The sequence below is a fragment of the Nomascus leucogenys genome, chromosome 5, assembly GCF_006542625.1.
Source record: "Nomascus leucogenys isolate Asia chromosome 5, Asia_NLE_v1, whole genome shotgun sequence".
Taxonomy (NCBI): domain Eukaryota; kingdom Metazoa; phylum Chordata; class Mammalia; order Primates; family Hylobatidae; genus Nomascus; species Nomascus leucogenys.
The window spans coordinates 140111762-140125935 of record NC_044385.1 but is presented as its reverse complement, the minus strand read 5'-3'; the positions used below and the strand labels follow the sequence as shown (position 1 = coordinate 140125935).

The window sequence follows — 14174 nt, the reverse complement described above, 5'->3', positions numbered from 1 at the left end:
ACTGCATTATCATACAGTGCATTTTCATGGCCCTAAAAATCCTCTGTGCTCCAGCTCTTCCTTCCTCCCCCCACCCACCCACCCACCCGTATCTTTTTACTGTCTCCATAGTAAACTTTGCCTGTTCCAGAATGTCATAGTGTTAGAATAATACAGTATGCAGTCTTTTAGCATTGGCTCCTTTCAATTAATAATTTGCAGTTAAGGGGTTCTTCCATGTTTTTTCATATTTGATAGCTCATTTCTTTTTAGCATTCAATGATATTCCATTATCTGGGTGTACCATGGTTTATTTATCCATTTGCCTACTGAATGACATCTTCTTTACTTCCAAGTTTAGGCAATTATGAATAAAGCTACTATAAACATCCATGTGCAGGTTTTTGTGTGGGCAAAAGTTTTCAACTCCAAGGAGCAAAATTGCTGGATTGTATGGTAATAGTGTGTTTAGTTTTGTAAGCAACTGCCATTCTGTCTTCCAAAGCAGCTGTATGATTTTGAATTCCCATCAGAAATGAATGAGTTCCTGTTACTCCATATCCTTGACAGTATTTGGTGTTGTCAGTGTTCTGGATTTTAGCCATTATTGTTTTAATTTGCATTTCCCTCATGCATAAGATGTGGAGCATTTTTCATATGCTTATTTGCCACCTGTATATTTTCTTTGGTGAGGTGTCTGCTAAGATCTTTGGCCTAATTTTTAAATTGGATTGTTTAGTTTCTTATTGTTGAGTTTTAAGAGTTCTTTATGTATTTTGGAAACAGTCTTTTATCAGACATATCTTTTGCAAATATTTTCCCCCAGTCTATAGATGTCTCCTGATTCTCCAGACATTGTCTTTCACAGAGCAGAAGCTTTTAATTTTAATGAAGTTCAGCTTGTCAGTAATTTCTTTCATAGATCATGCCATTGGCATTGTGTCTAAAAAGCTATTTCTTGCCAGCTCTGCTTGCTGATTAAAAAAAAAGTCATTCCCATACTCATGGTTATCTAGGTGTTCTCTTATATTATTTTCTAGGAGTTTTATAGTTTTTATTTGCATTTTACATTTATGTCTATGATCCATTTTGAGTTAAATTTTGTGAAGGCTGTAAGGTCTGTGTCTGGATTCCTCTTCTTCCGTGTGGATGTTCAGTTGTCCCAGCACCATTTGTTGAAAAGGCTGTCTTTGCTCTATTGTATTGCCTTTGTTGCTGTGTCAAAGATGAGTTGATGATTTGCCTATTCTTTCACTAATACCACACTGTCTTGATGATCATAGCTTTTTAATAAGTCTCAAAGTCCATGAGTTTCAGTCCTTCAACTTTGTTCTTTTCCTTCAATATTAAGTTGGCTATTCTGGGCCTTTTGCCTCTCCATATAAACATCAGAATGAGTTTGCTGATATCAACAAAACAACTTGCTGAGATTTTTATTCGGATTGCATTGAATCTATAGATCAAATTGGAAAGAACTAACATTTTGACAATATTGTATCTTCCCATCCATTAACATAAAATATCTCTCCATTTATTTACATTTATCAGAGTTTTGTAGTTTTCTTTATACAGATCTTGCACATATTTTGTTCAATTTATACCTAAGTATTTCACTTTTTGGGTGCTAATATAATCGTTATCGTGTTTTTAATTTCAATTGTCACTTGCTGGTGTATAGGAAAGTGATTGACTTTTGTAGATTAACCTTGTATCCTGCATCCTTGCTATAATTGGTTATTCCTTACACGTCTTTTTATTGATTATTTGGTATTTTCTACGTAGATGATCATGTCATCTGCCATCAAAGACAGCTTTATTTCCTCCTTCCTAATCAGTATATCTTTTATTTCCTTTTCTTGCCTTATTGCATTATCTAAAATTTTCAGTACAATGTTACAATGTTTAAAAGGAGTGGTGAGAGGAGTGGTGAGTGCCTTGTCCCTGACCTTAGTGAGAAAGCTTCAAGTTTCTCAGTATTAAGTATGATGTCAGGTAGAGGTTATTTTTCAGATATTCCTTTTTTTTTTTTTTTAAGATGGGGCCTCCCTCTGTCTTCCAGGTTAGAGTGCAGTGATGCAATCATAGCTCACTGTAATCTCAAACTCTTGAGCTCAAGTGATCCTCCCATCTCCACTTCCCAAGTAGCTAGGATGGCAAACATGAGCCACCGCCCAGCTAATTTTAAAAATTCTTTTGTAAAGATGGGGTCTTGCTATGTTGCTCAAGCTGTTCTCAAACTCCTGGGCTCAAGTGATCCTCCCTCTTCAGCCACCCAAAGTGTTCTGATTACAGGGCGAGCCACCATGCCCAGCCTGGAGATATTCTTTATCAAGTTGAGAAAGTTTTCCTCAACTTCTAGTGTCCTTTATTCTTGGTTTATTGGGATTTAAAAAATCATGAATGAATGTTGGATTTTGTTAAATGCTTTCTCTGCATCTACTGATATGATCATGTGATTTTTCTTTTTTTAGCCCATTGATGTAATTAATTACATTAATTGATTTTTGAATGATGAGCCAGCCTTGCATACCTGGAATAAATCCCACTTGGTCATGGCATGTAATTCTTTTTATATACTTTTAATCTAATTTGCTAAGTTTTGCTGTGGATTTTTGTATCTATGTTCATGAGAGATATTGATTTACTGTTTTCTTGTAATGTCTTTGGTTTTGGTTATAAGGTAGTGCTGGCTTCACAGAATACATACAGGAGGTATTCCCATGGCTTCAGTCCTCTGAAAGCGATTGTAGAGAATAGGTAAAACTTCTTCCTTAAATGTTTAATAGAATTTGCCAGTGAACCCATCTGGGCCCAATGTTCTGTTTTGGAAGTTTAATTATTGATTCAATTTCTTGAATAGATATGGGTCCATTCAGATTGCCTATTTCACTTTGTGTGAATTTTGGCAGATTGTACCTTTGAAGAAATTGGCCCTTTTCGTTTAGGTTATCAAATTTGTGGGCATAAATTGTTCATAGTATTCCTTTATTATCCTTTTAATATCCTAGGGATTGTAGTGATGCTCCTTTTTTCATTTCTTGATGATCATAGCTTTTTAATATTAGTAATATTATTACTAATATAGTTATATTATAACTTATATATAGTTATTATAGTTATATTATTACATATATACTAGTAATATAAGTAATAGTATTACTAACAATAGCAAAATATTAGTAATTTTCCTCCTCCTTCTTTTTTCTTAGTTAGCCTGGCTACAGGCTCATTGATTTTATTGATTTTTTTTTCCAATGAATTATCTTTTAAAGAACCAAGTTTTATTGATTTTTCTCTATTTTAGAGTTCCTATTTTCAATTTCATTGATTTCTGCTGTAATTTTTATTATTTCTTTACTTCTAACTTTGGGTTTAATTTGTTTTTCTTTTTTTTGAGTTTCTTTTTTTTTTTTTTTTTTTTTTGAGATTGAGTCTCGCTCTGTTGCCCAGGCCGGAGTGCAGTGGCGCAATCTCGGCTCACTGCAAGCTCTGCCTCCCGGGTTCACGCCATTCTCCTGTCTCGGCCTCCCAAGCAGCTGGGACTACAGGCACCCACCACCACACCTGTCTAATTTTTTGTATGTTTAGTGGAGACAGGGTTTCACTGTGTTAGCCAAGATGGTCTCAATCTCCTGACCTCGTGATCCGCCCGCCTTGGCCTCGCAAAGGGCTGGGATTACAGGCATGAGCCACTGCACCTGGCCTCTTTTTTTGAGTTTCTTAAAGCAAAAACTTAGATTATTGATTTTAGATCTTTCTTCTTTTCTAATATATGCATTCAATGCTCTAAATTTCCCTCGAAGCACAGCTTTCACTGCATCCCACAAATTATGTTGTTGTGTTTCCATTTTCATTTAGTTCAGAATATTTTTAAATGTCTCTTGAAATTTCTTCTTTGACCCACGATTTTTTTTTTTTTTTTTTTGAGACAGGGTCTCACTCTGTCACCCAGGCTGGAGTGCAGTGGCATGATCATAGCTGAAACTTCTCAGCTCACGTGATCCTACTGCCTCAGCCTCCCTAGTAGCTGGGACTACAGGCGTGCACTACCATGCCTGGTTAATTAAACTTTTTTTTTTTTGTAGAGATGGTATCTTGCTATGTTGCCCAGGCTGGTCTCAAGCTCCTGGGCTTAAGTGATCCTCCTGCCTTGGCCTCCCAAATTGTTGGGATTACAGGCGTGACCCACTGCACCCAGCCCCCATTGTTGTTGTTTAATATTCATGTTTTGGGATCTTCCAGTTATCTTTGTTATTGACTTCTAGTTTAATTCCATTGGCCTAAGAGTAGATATTGTATTATTTCTATGCTTCTAAATTTGCTAATATGTGTTTTATGGCCCAGAAGATGATCCATGATCTATCTTGGTGAATATTCCATGTGAGCTTGAGAAGAATGAGTATTATGCTGTTGCTGGATGAATTGGATGATAGATATCAATTATATCTAGTGTGTTGATGATGACGTTGAGATCAACTATGTCCTTACTGATTTTCTGCTTGTTAGATCTGCACATTTCTGACAGGGGGTGTTGAAGTCTCCTATTGCGATAAGAGGATTCATCTATTTTTTCTTGTAGTATCTCCAGTAGTTTGATATTCCATTGTTAGGTGCTTGCACATTAAGGATTATTATGCCTTTTTGGAGAATCGACCCCATTTTATCATTCCCTTTAACTTTCCTTGTTTTGAAGTCTGCTCTGTCTAAAATTAATATAGTTACTCCAGCTTTCTTTTGACTTGTGTTTACATGGTATATTTTTTTCAACCATTTACATTTAAGCTATATGTCTTTATACTTAAAGTGGTTTCTTGTGGACAACATATAGTTGGGCCTTTTTTTTTAATCTACTCTGACAAAGTGATTAATATAGTTGGATAAATATCTATCATATTTGTTACTATTTTCTGTTTGTTACTCTTGATATTTGTTCTTATTTTTGTCTTTTCTGCCTTTTGTGGTTTTAATTGAGCATTTTGTATGACTCCATTTTCTCTCCCTTCTTAGCTTATCAGTCATACTTCTTCTGTTACTTTTTTGATGGCTTCCCTGGGATTTGCAATATGTATTTAGAAATAACTCAAGTCCACTTTCAAATAACACTATATTGCTTAACAGGTAGTGTGAGTACCTTATATTACAAAATAATCTGAATACCTCTTTCCTGTTCCTTATCATTGGTGTTGTTATGGGAATCTTGAGGGTGTTGCCTTTCTGGCTGGAAACCTCTGTGGCTGGTGGCATCTTTGCTGAATTTTGCTTGGGCCCACTGGGCCCACTTGGCCTGTCAGGCTGTGCTCAGCTCATGCTACTGGCCTGGATCCCATCCCTCTGAAGAGACTGGAGTGGAGTGGCGAGGGATGTGTGAGTGAGTGAGTGTGGGGTCCAGTCACTGCACAGCCAGTCATGCCAGCTGCTGCAGTGAGATGGGCAGCTCCAGGTGCCAGCATGGGTGCTGGCTCACTGTAAGGCTGTGCCTGGACCAGGTGTACTGCAAGCAGCTTCCATAGTTGGCACTGGGGAATGCAGTGGTGCCCAGAAGCTTGGAGGCTCCAGGAACTGCAGGGCCCCAAAGTGGGAGTCACAGCCCTGGCTCAGGGAGCTCCCAGGTCTGGGCCCCCCCAGGGGCCTCAGCTCTTTTCTCCTTCTCTCTTTTCTCCTCTTCACCCACAGCATGGTGAAGAAGGGGCATATTTCAGCCCTGTTTGTGTTGCAGCTCTTTTAGCCCCACCATTTGGTGAGTCCCAAGTTCTTGTCCTGCATCCAGGAAGAATGAGGTACTCAGACAAGTGGAGGGTGAGCAAGACGAAGAGGAGCTTTACTGAACAATAGAACAGCTCAGAGGAGACCCACAGTGGACAGCTCCTCTCCATAGCCGGGGTGTCCTGACAGGTGTTCAGCTCTCAGTAGAGAGGGTAGCTCCTCCCTGAAGCTGGTTGTCCTGACGTCTCAGCTCTCAGCAGAGAGGAGAACTTGGGGTGTGCAGCTCCCCTCTGCAGCTGGTCATCCTGTCCTTTCTTCAGCTCTCAGCAGAGAGGGTAGCTCCTCCTTGCAGCTGGTCAGCCCATCCTCTCTCCATCGTATCCCCATCCTCTGCTAGAGTCTGGCTGAGTCCAGGGTTTTTATGGGCCTCAGTGTGGAGGAAGTGCATGCTGATTGGTCCATGGGTGACCATGGGCAGACCCAGGGAAAAGCACCACAAGTTCCCTCTCTGGCTTGCAGGAATGGCAGCTGGACCCCCAGGCTTCAGGCTCTCCTCAGCTTGAAGGTGGGGCTTCACCAGGAACCTGACCCCTTCTGCCCAGGAGTCCGTCTACCTCTTGTTGCTGTTCATGGCACCCAGGCTGTTCATGCCAAGAGGCACTGCAGGCCAGTGCTGTGCTGTCCTCTGCATCCCCTTCAGCCTCCCTCCTGTGCTTGTCAGTGCCCAAATCTGGAGGGGGCCAAGGTGGCAAGCGGCTGGCATGTCACTTCTGCCCTAAGTGTGGGCACACCCAGCCAGGCTGTGACAGTGCCTGCGCTTGGCCCCAACTTTTTTCCAAGATCGGAGCTGGTGCCAACAGCGGGGAGAAGCCAGGCAGTGGGAGCAGGCACTTCTGAGCCTGCAGGGAGACAGGGGGCCTTCCTGGGCTCCTGAGAGTGCAGAACCATATACATGCCTGGGTCCGCAGCCATGGCCGGGTGGCTGCAGCTGCACCCAGGGAGCTCCTGACATGCCAGCTCAGAAGGGGTGGGGCTCCTGCTCATTCCTGGCTCCCACAGGCTCCGTGGAGTGTGCAGCCCTGGCCACAACTCCTCACAGCCGGGGTGGGGGTTCCAGGTCCTCACTGGGCCCCTCTCTGCCTGCTCCTGTGTGCCCAACTGCACTGCTCTCCCGTCAGCAAATGGCTCGGCCTGGCTCCATCACAGCGGCTCTTAGGGTGACAGGTTCCAGGGGGCTCCTAGGGATGGGCTCCGGGTACTGTTCACCTCTTTCCTGTGTCCTCCCTGCAGCAGTAGGCAAGAGCGGTGACACAGGGCCAGAGTCTGCAGTGGTGGAGGCCCTGGGCCTGGGAGCAGGTCCCGCCTGGGCACACAAGGGTTAGGGCAGCACAGTTGGCTGCCTTGGGGATGTGGGGCACAGAGGTCCCATCGCTGTTACTGCCACTCCTGCAGCTGCTTCCATCACCACCACCCACGCACCGCCCCCCACCCACTGCAACTGACATGATGGCAGTGGCTGCTTATTCGTTTCACTTATATTAATATAAAACCATGTGTACATATATCACAGATAGAGATATACACATAAGAATACACCGTCTAATACCACGCAGTTATTATGGTTTTGAACAAACTTTTATCTGTTAGATCAACTAAGAATAATAAAAATAAGAGTTTTTATTTTACTGTTGCTTATTCCTGCTCTGATGGTTCCCTTTCTTTATGTGGATCTGTTACTGACCTACACCATTTTTGTTCTCGCTAAAGAATTTCTTCTGCTATTTCTTCCAAGGCAGGTCAACTGCCAGATTTCCTCAATTTTTATTCGTGAAAGTGTTTATTTCTTCCTCACTTCTGAAGGATAATTTCTCAGGGTACAGAATTCTAGGGTCTTGCTTCCCTTCGTCTGGACACTTCACGTGTCTCCCTCCACTTTTTCCTGGTTACCGGCTGGAGGAGGCGCGTGCGTCATTCTCATCTTTGTTGTTCCTCTGGCTTCTTTCAGGATGTTTTCTCTATCTCTGATTTTCCATAGTTTGAACATGGTATGCCTAGGTGTGGTTTCCTGGGCATTTATCCTTTCTGGCATTCTCTGAACCTCTTGGATCTGTGCCTTGGTGTCTGACATTAACATGGTGGAAATTCTCGTTCATTATTGTTTCAAATATTTCTTCTGTTCCTTTCTCCCTTTCTTCTCCTGGTATTCTCATTACAAATAAGTTACACCTTTGTTATTGTCCCACAGTCCTTAGATAGTCTTTTCTGCTTTTATTCAGACTTCGTTCTCTTTGCTTTTTAGTTTGTTCCTTGTTTGGCTGTTTGGCTGGTTTTTCTGAGACAGGGTCTCATTTTGTTGCCCGGACTCAAATGCAGTGGAGTGATCGTGGCTCCCTGCAGCCTCGAACTCCTGGGCTGAAGTGATCCTCCTGTCTCAGCCTCCCAAGTGGCTGGGACTATGTGTATATACCACCATGCCCAGCTAACTTTTAAATTTTATTGTAGAGTCAAGGTCTCGCTATGTTGTCAGGGCTAGTCTCAAACTCCTGGGTTCAAGCAATCCTCCTGCCTTGGCCTCCCAAAGTGCTGGGATTACAGGCGTGAGCCACTGTGTCCAGCTTGCTTTTCAGTTTTGAAGGTTGCTATGCATCGAATGTTTGTGTCCCTCCATTGTTTGTGTGGAAACTTAATCCCCACTGTGGTGGTAATAAGAGGTGGGGCCTTTAGGGAAGTGACTAAGTCATGAGGGCTCTGCTCTTGTGAATAGGACTAATGCCCTCATATTAATAAAAGAGGCTTTAGAGAGCTGCCTGGGCCTTCCATCTCTTCTGCCATGTGAAGACACAGCCATTCATCTCTTTTCCCCTTTCACCATGTGAGGGTGCAGCAACAAGGCGCAATCTTGGAAGCAAAGAGTGACCTCATCAAACACCAAATCTGCTGGTGCCTTAACCTTGGATTTTCCAGCCTGTTGAACTGTAAGAAGTGAATTCTGTTGTTTATAAATGACAATCTTTGGCTGGGCGTGGTGGCTCACACCTATAATCCTAGCACTTTGGGAGGTCGAGGCAGGCTAATCACCTGAGGTCAGAAGTTCGAGACCAGCCTGGCCAACATGGTGAAACCCTATCTCCACTAAAAATACAAAAAATTAGCCAGGCATGGTGGCGCACGCCTGTAATCACAGCTACCTGGGAGGCTGAGGCAGGAGAATCACTTGAACCCGGGAGGCAGAGGTTGCAGTGAACCAAGATCACACCACTGCACTCCAGCCTGGGTGACAGAGCGAGACTCTGTCTCAAAATAAATAAATAAATAAATAAATAATGACAATCTGTGATATCGTGTTATAGTGGCAGAAATGGACTGAGACAGAGGTTTTAATTGATAGATCCTGAAGTTCAGGGATTCTTTCCTCAGGAGTGCCAGTCTACTAACAAGCCCAGCCAAGAGAAGTCCAGGTGGCACAGGGAAGGGGAAAAAGGAGTTTCTGGAGATGGCAGTGTCTGGAGGTGGCAGTGAGTGCCAGGCTGGAGGTGGCACCGTGGGCATTGTGAGGAAAAGAAGGAGAGATCAGACTGTTACTGTGTCTAGGTAGAAAGGGAAGACATAAGAAACTCCATTTTGAAAAAGACCTGTACTTTGAACAATTGCTTTGCTGAGATGTTGTTAATTTGTAGCTTTGCCCCAGACACTTTGACCCAACCACTTTGATCCAATCTGGAGCTCACAAAATCATGTGTTGTATGAAATCAAGGCTTAAGGGATCCAGGGCTGTGCAGGACGTGCCTTGTTAACAAAATGTTTACAGGCAGTATACTTGGTAAAAGTCATCGCCATTCTCTAGTCTCAATAAACCAGGGGCACAATGCACTGTGGAAAGCTGCAGGGACCTCTGCCCTGGAAGGCAGGGTATTGTCCAAGGTTTCTCCCCATGTGATAGTCTGAAATATGGCCTCGTGGGATGAGAAAGACCTGACCGTCCCCCAGCCCGACACCCATAAAGGGTCTGTGCTGAGGTGGATTAGTAAAAGAGGAAGGCCTCTTGCAGTTGAGATGGAGGAAGGCCACTGTCTCCTGCCTGCCCCTGGGAACTGAATGTCTCGGTATAAAACCCGATCGCATATTTGTTCAATTCTGAGATAGGAGAAAAACCACCCTATGGTGGGAGGCGAGACATGTTTGCGGCAATGCTGCCTTGTTATTCTTTACTCCACTGAGATGTTTGGGAGCAGAGAAACAGAAATCTGGCCTACATGCACATCCAGGCATGGTACCTTCCCTTGAACTTAATTATGACATAGATTCTTTTGCTCACATGTTTTTTGCTGACCTTCTCCTTATTATCACCCTGCTCTCCTACTACATTCCTTTTTGCTGAAATAATGAAAATAATAATCAATAAAAACTGAAGGAACTCAGAGACCGGTGCTGGTGCAGGTCCTTGGTGTGCTGAGAGCCGGTCCCCTGGGCCCACTGTTGCTTCTCTATACTTTGTCTCTGTGTCTTATTTCTTTTCTCAGTCTCTCATCCCACCTGACTAGAAATACCCACAGGTGTGGAGGGGCAGGCCACCCCTTCAGGCATGGCCATCCTGGCTGTGGGGTCACGTGCATTGGGGAGCGCTGGGGCCAGGGGCCGCTCAGGCTCTGTGGGGGAAGGCTGGGCTGAGGATGAGGCCCCTATTCTAGGAGGGCAGTCATCAGGGGACTGGGGTGCACTGTTCTCCCACAGGTCTTTTTTCTCTCTTATTTTATCTCCTCTTATTCTACCAAGGTCCTTTATAGTTTCAGAGATTCTCAGCCAAGCAATAAAAAACTAAGTTATTCAAAGAGCTGATTCTCTCCACTCTTAACTGGGAGAAGCATTGTTTTCACCAAGTTTTAGTGCCAGTTGGAGAACTGTGGAGTGTTAGAGGGGTCCTGCTCATGTAGTTGCTTCCAGCCCCTGCTTCTCCTCACCCTTCTGCTGTAGCTCGCCCTTCTCCTCATTCAGTGGGGCCTGTAGCATCGTGCCCATCTTGCTCTTCCCCCATTTCTTTGTCCTAAATGAGCCCTACCCCCGTGGGACAGCCCTGCCAGCTGCCTGAACCTCCTTTCCTAGGTCTCACGTCCTACCCTCACGCCCCTCAGCATACCCCTGCCAGGACACCCAGGCGTCGTCACCACCTGTGTCTGCCCCTGCTGGGAAGCTGTGCTTTCAGTTGCTCTGTTCTTCACCACAACCTCCTTCTTTTCATCACTTGGTCAGCTGGGCCCAACACCAGTTCCTTGACCATATGTGACTTCCAGTTTCTCTCCTTCTGGACTGGTTCTCTGTCTTCACTTCATCCCCTCCAGGTCAGACACCCAGTCCTTCTCTTCAACACTTTCATGCCAGAATCATGGGTTCCCGGCCCATGCCCCTTGCTGCTACTCAGGGTCCACACTGGGGTGTTCTAATGACTCCATCCTTGGACCCAGTATCTGTAGGTTTCCGATGTCACAGAGCTGCTAAGCCTGCTTATGCCCCCTGAGGCCTCATGGCTCCAGTCAACTTACCAAACTTCACTATTCAATCATCTCTGCACCTCCCACGATGACAATTTCAACCTTCTTTACTTTACAGTTTCTCAGGTACAGAGCCTGGTTACTCACTTAGGCTGCAGGATTACTGACCAGCTACCTCATGCAGGAGGTATTCTAGTCCCCGGGATACAAAAGCGAACAAGAAAACACCCATGGGGTTTCTATCCTGTGGTATTACTGTCATGTTAACTGATTCATGTGTGCTATTGCCTTACCCACTCCTTTCCATCTTTCCCTACTGACAACGGTTGACCAAGTGCTCACTCCACACTCTACGTGCAGAGAACATCGTGGCGGGCAGGACGTGGTCAGCACCCTCACTGAGTGGGGAAAACAACACAAATAATGAACATGCCCATCAATCACGTGGCGACAGGAGGTAGCAGACCCAGGAACCAGAGAGCGGCAGAGGGGACAGAGAAGACTCCAGGGAGGTGATATTGGAACCGGAGTGCCAGGAAGTGAGGTTGAGTTGGGGAAGGAGCCGGGAAGAGTTCCCAGTGGGGACCTCAAAGGAGACAGCAGGTGCAGAGGCCTGACGTGGGGTGGGGGCTGGGTGCTATAGTGCCCTGCAAAGCATGTGACCTGCAGCCCAGGCCACACAATGTCACTTGCAACCCCAGGAGGAAGAGACATGCTTAACCTGCAGTTCACTCCTTGGGGTAGTCACTTAAGATCATTACGGGGCAGTGTCTCCATTCCCAGAAACAGAAACCCAAACTTCTCCTTCTTAAGGCTGTTTCCAGCCTGATCAACACACACGTGGAGACGTGATACATGGAACATCATTCTCTGACACCTCCACTGAGGTGTGGGCAGAAGACTGCGGGAGGCCACCTTGGATCTGCATGGTGATGCCCTCAAACAATTGTCCACATTTACATCCAGTAAATGGAAATAATAACATATCTTCTAATGGGGACAAGGGTTGGCTTTTAGTCCCCCTTGGAGTCCACTGTTTTGATAGAGAAAAGGATGCTGGGCCAGGCACGGTGGCTCATGCCTGTAATCCCAGCACTTTGGGAGGCTGAGGCTGGTGGATCACCTGAAATCAGGAGTTTGAGACTAGCCTGACCAACATGGCAACACCCCTATGGCAACATCCCTCTCAAAAACAAACAAACAAGCAAAAACAAAAACAAAAAACAAAAAGAAAGAAAGAAAAAGAAAAGGATGCCTCTGGTGTTTTGGTCTTAAGATGCTTTTAAGTCACTTAGGAAAAATTAAGTTCTTCTTAAATATATGCTATGATTAGAAATAGGATGGCCCTAAAACATGGCACATGAAAGCTGTCATCAAAAAAAAAAAAAAAAAAAAGAAAGCCACCAATTATTTAATGAGATTTTCATTGTATGGCAACATAGATGATGAATCTTGTTAGGAAATGTCATTTCAACCATGCTGTCTCCAAAAAGAAAATCACCTCCAGGACTCCAGGGAAAGCACAGGCATTTCGTGGGCACTGCTTGGTGCCCGCCTGCTGAGCTGTCAGGGCTGGACTGGGGACTTTCCTACCTTTCTCCTGTGGTCCTGATAGGCTTTCTCCCTTGCATGCCACAGGTACTCACTGGCACAGGGAAAGGTCAGCCGGGGGGCTCTGTGCATCTCAGCAACAAAATCGTCTTGCTCTTTCCAGAGAGAGGAGCTGCTGGGGCCTGGTGCAGCCCTGGAGACGCTGTGTTTGTAGGGTCATGTGACAGTCGTCATGGCGTCCAAGGAGGGGGAGGAACGGGAGCCAGAAGACAGTCTGGGATTCTCAAACAACACGCGAAGAATAATGGTGAAGAGTGGGATCTTCTGTTCCACTGGGGTGTTTTTTTTCAGGAGATCTTGGATAGTTTAGTGTTGCCATTTTGATGCCACTCCTCAGCTACAGAGGAAGGAGATAATCACACATAAGATCCGAGAAATTCTCCAGCTAACCTTCCTCCTGCCCACCCTTCCTTTGCTCCTTGCTGTTTTCCTCTCCCCTACCTCTTTCTTCTCCTTCCCTTCCTCCCAACCTCTCCCACTCTCCATTTCTTTCCTTTCTTAATTACTACCTTTCTTTCTGCTTTCCTTATCTCCTTTCTCTTCTATCTTGAATAATTTATATAATTCAGACAATTCCAAAATATTTGTTTGAAGGTTAGGCAGCAGATCTTCACTAATTTTTCTGATTGACTTGAAGATTAGTTATGCAAAGGCTTAGCTGTTTTAAGCCATCCTGTTTCCATTGCTCTAATCAGGTTGGGATGGGTTTTTCCTGAGACTAATGAAGTGAACATGACGCTAGGACAGCTGTCGGTCATTTCATCTTTGTTGAAGCCACATGCGCATTGTTGGTGATGACACATCAGAGGATTTGGTTAATGAGAAAATAGCATTATCATTTTCATGTCAGAGCTGTGGTCTTCATTACACTACAGCTCTCATCACATGAGACTCCAGTGCAGAATCCATGGATGGGAACTCATTGTTCAGCTATGCATATGTGAGGAGCAGATACAGGGCATTTCATGAGAAATTTGCTCTGAATATTAGCATGATTTAGTGGCTGCCAGTCTGAAAGAAAGAATCACATCTGCAACCAAAATATGACTTTATTTCCTCCCCTGCCACTCTTGAGGTGGCTGGGGTGCTCTGTACTCAGCTAGCTCTAATGATCTTCAACATTCGGCAGAAGCCTTTATAGGCTGTTAAAACTGTTGATTTAATGAAAATTTTAAAGTTGCCTGGGTTTTTGAAAAGAAAAATTTATTTTAATCCATAATTGTTCACAAGTATTAATTTTTAGATAACTTGCATATACTGTGGAATATAGATGTAAGAATTCCTACCTAGAAATACAGCCAGCACTTTAAGACATGAGGCTTAGCTAAGATTTCTTAGCCTATACAATCTAAATGTTACATTCAGAGGAATTCTATTAGAATAATCAATTTCCTT

The 14174-nt window shown here is 44.2% G+C and overlaps 1 protein-coding gene across 4 annotated transcripts in view; it reads right to left on the bottom strand.

Annotated features, from left to right (window-relative positions):
* The window catches only part of CFAP97D2 (CFAP97 domain containing 2), a 42344-nt gene extending 29432 nt beyond the window's left edge, over positions 1-12912 (bottom strand). For all 4 annotated transcript variants that reach the window (XM_030812538.1, XM_030812539.1, XM_030812540.1 and 1 more), the window contains exon 1: positions 12762-12912. In XM_030812538.1, coding sequence (XP_030668398.1) covers positions 12762-12851 — 90 coding nt within the window. In that variant the 5' untranslated portion in view covers positions 12852-12912. The remainder of the gene's footprint in view (positions 1-12761) is intronic.
* Between the last annotated feature and the right edge of the window lie 1262 nt (positions 12913-14174).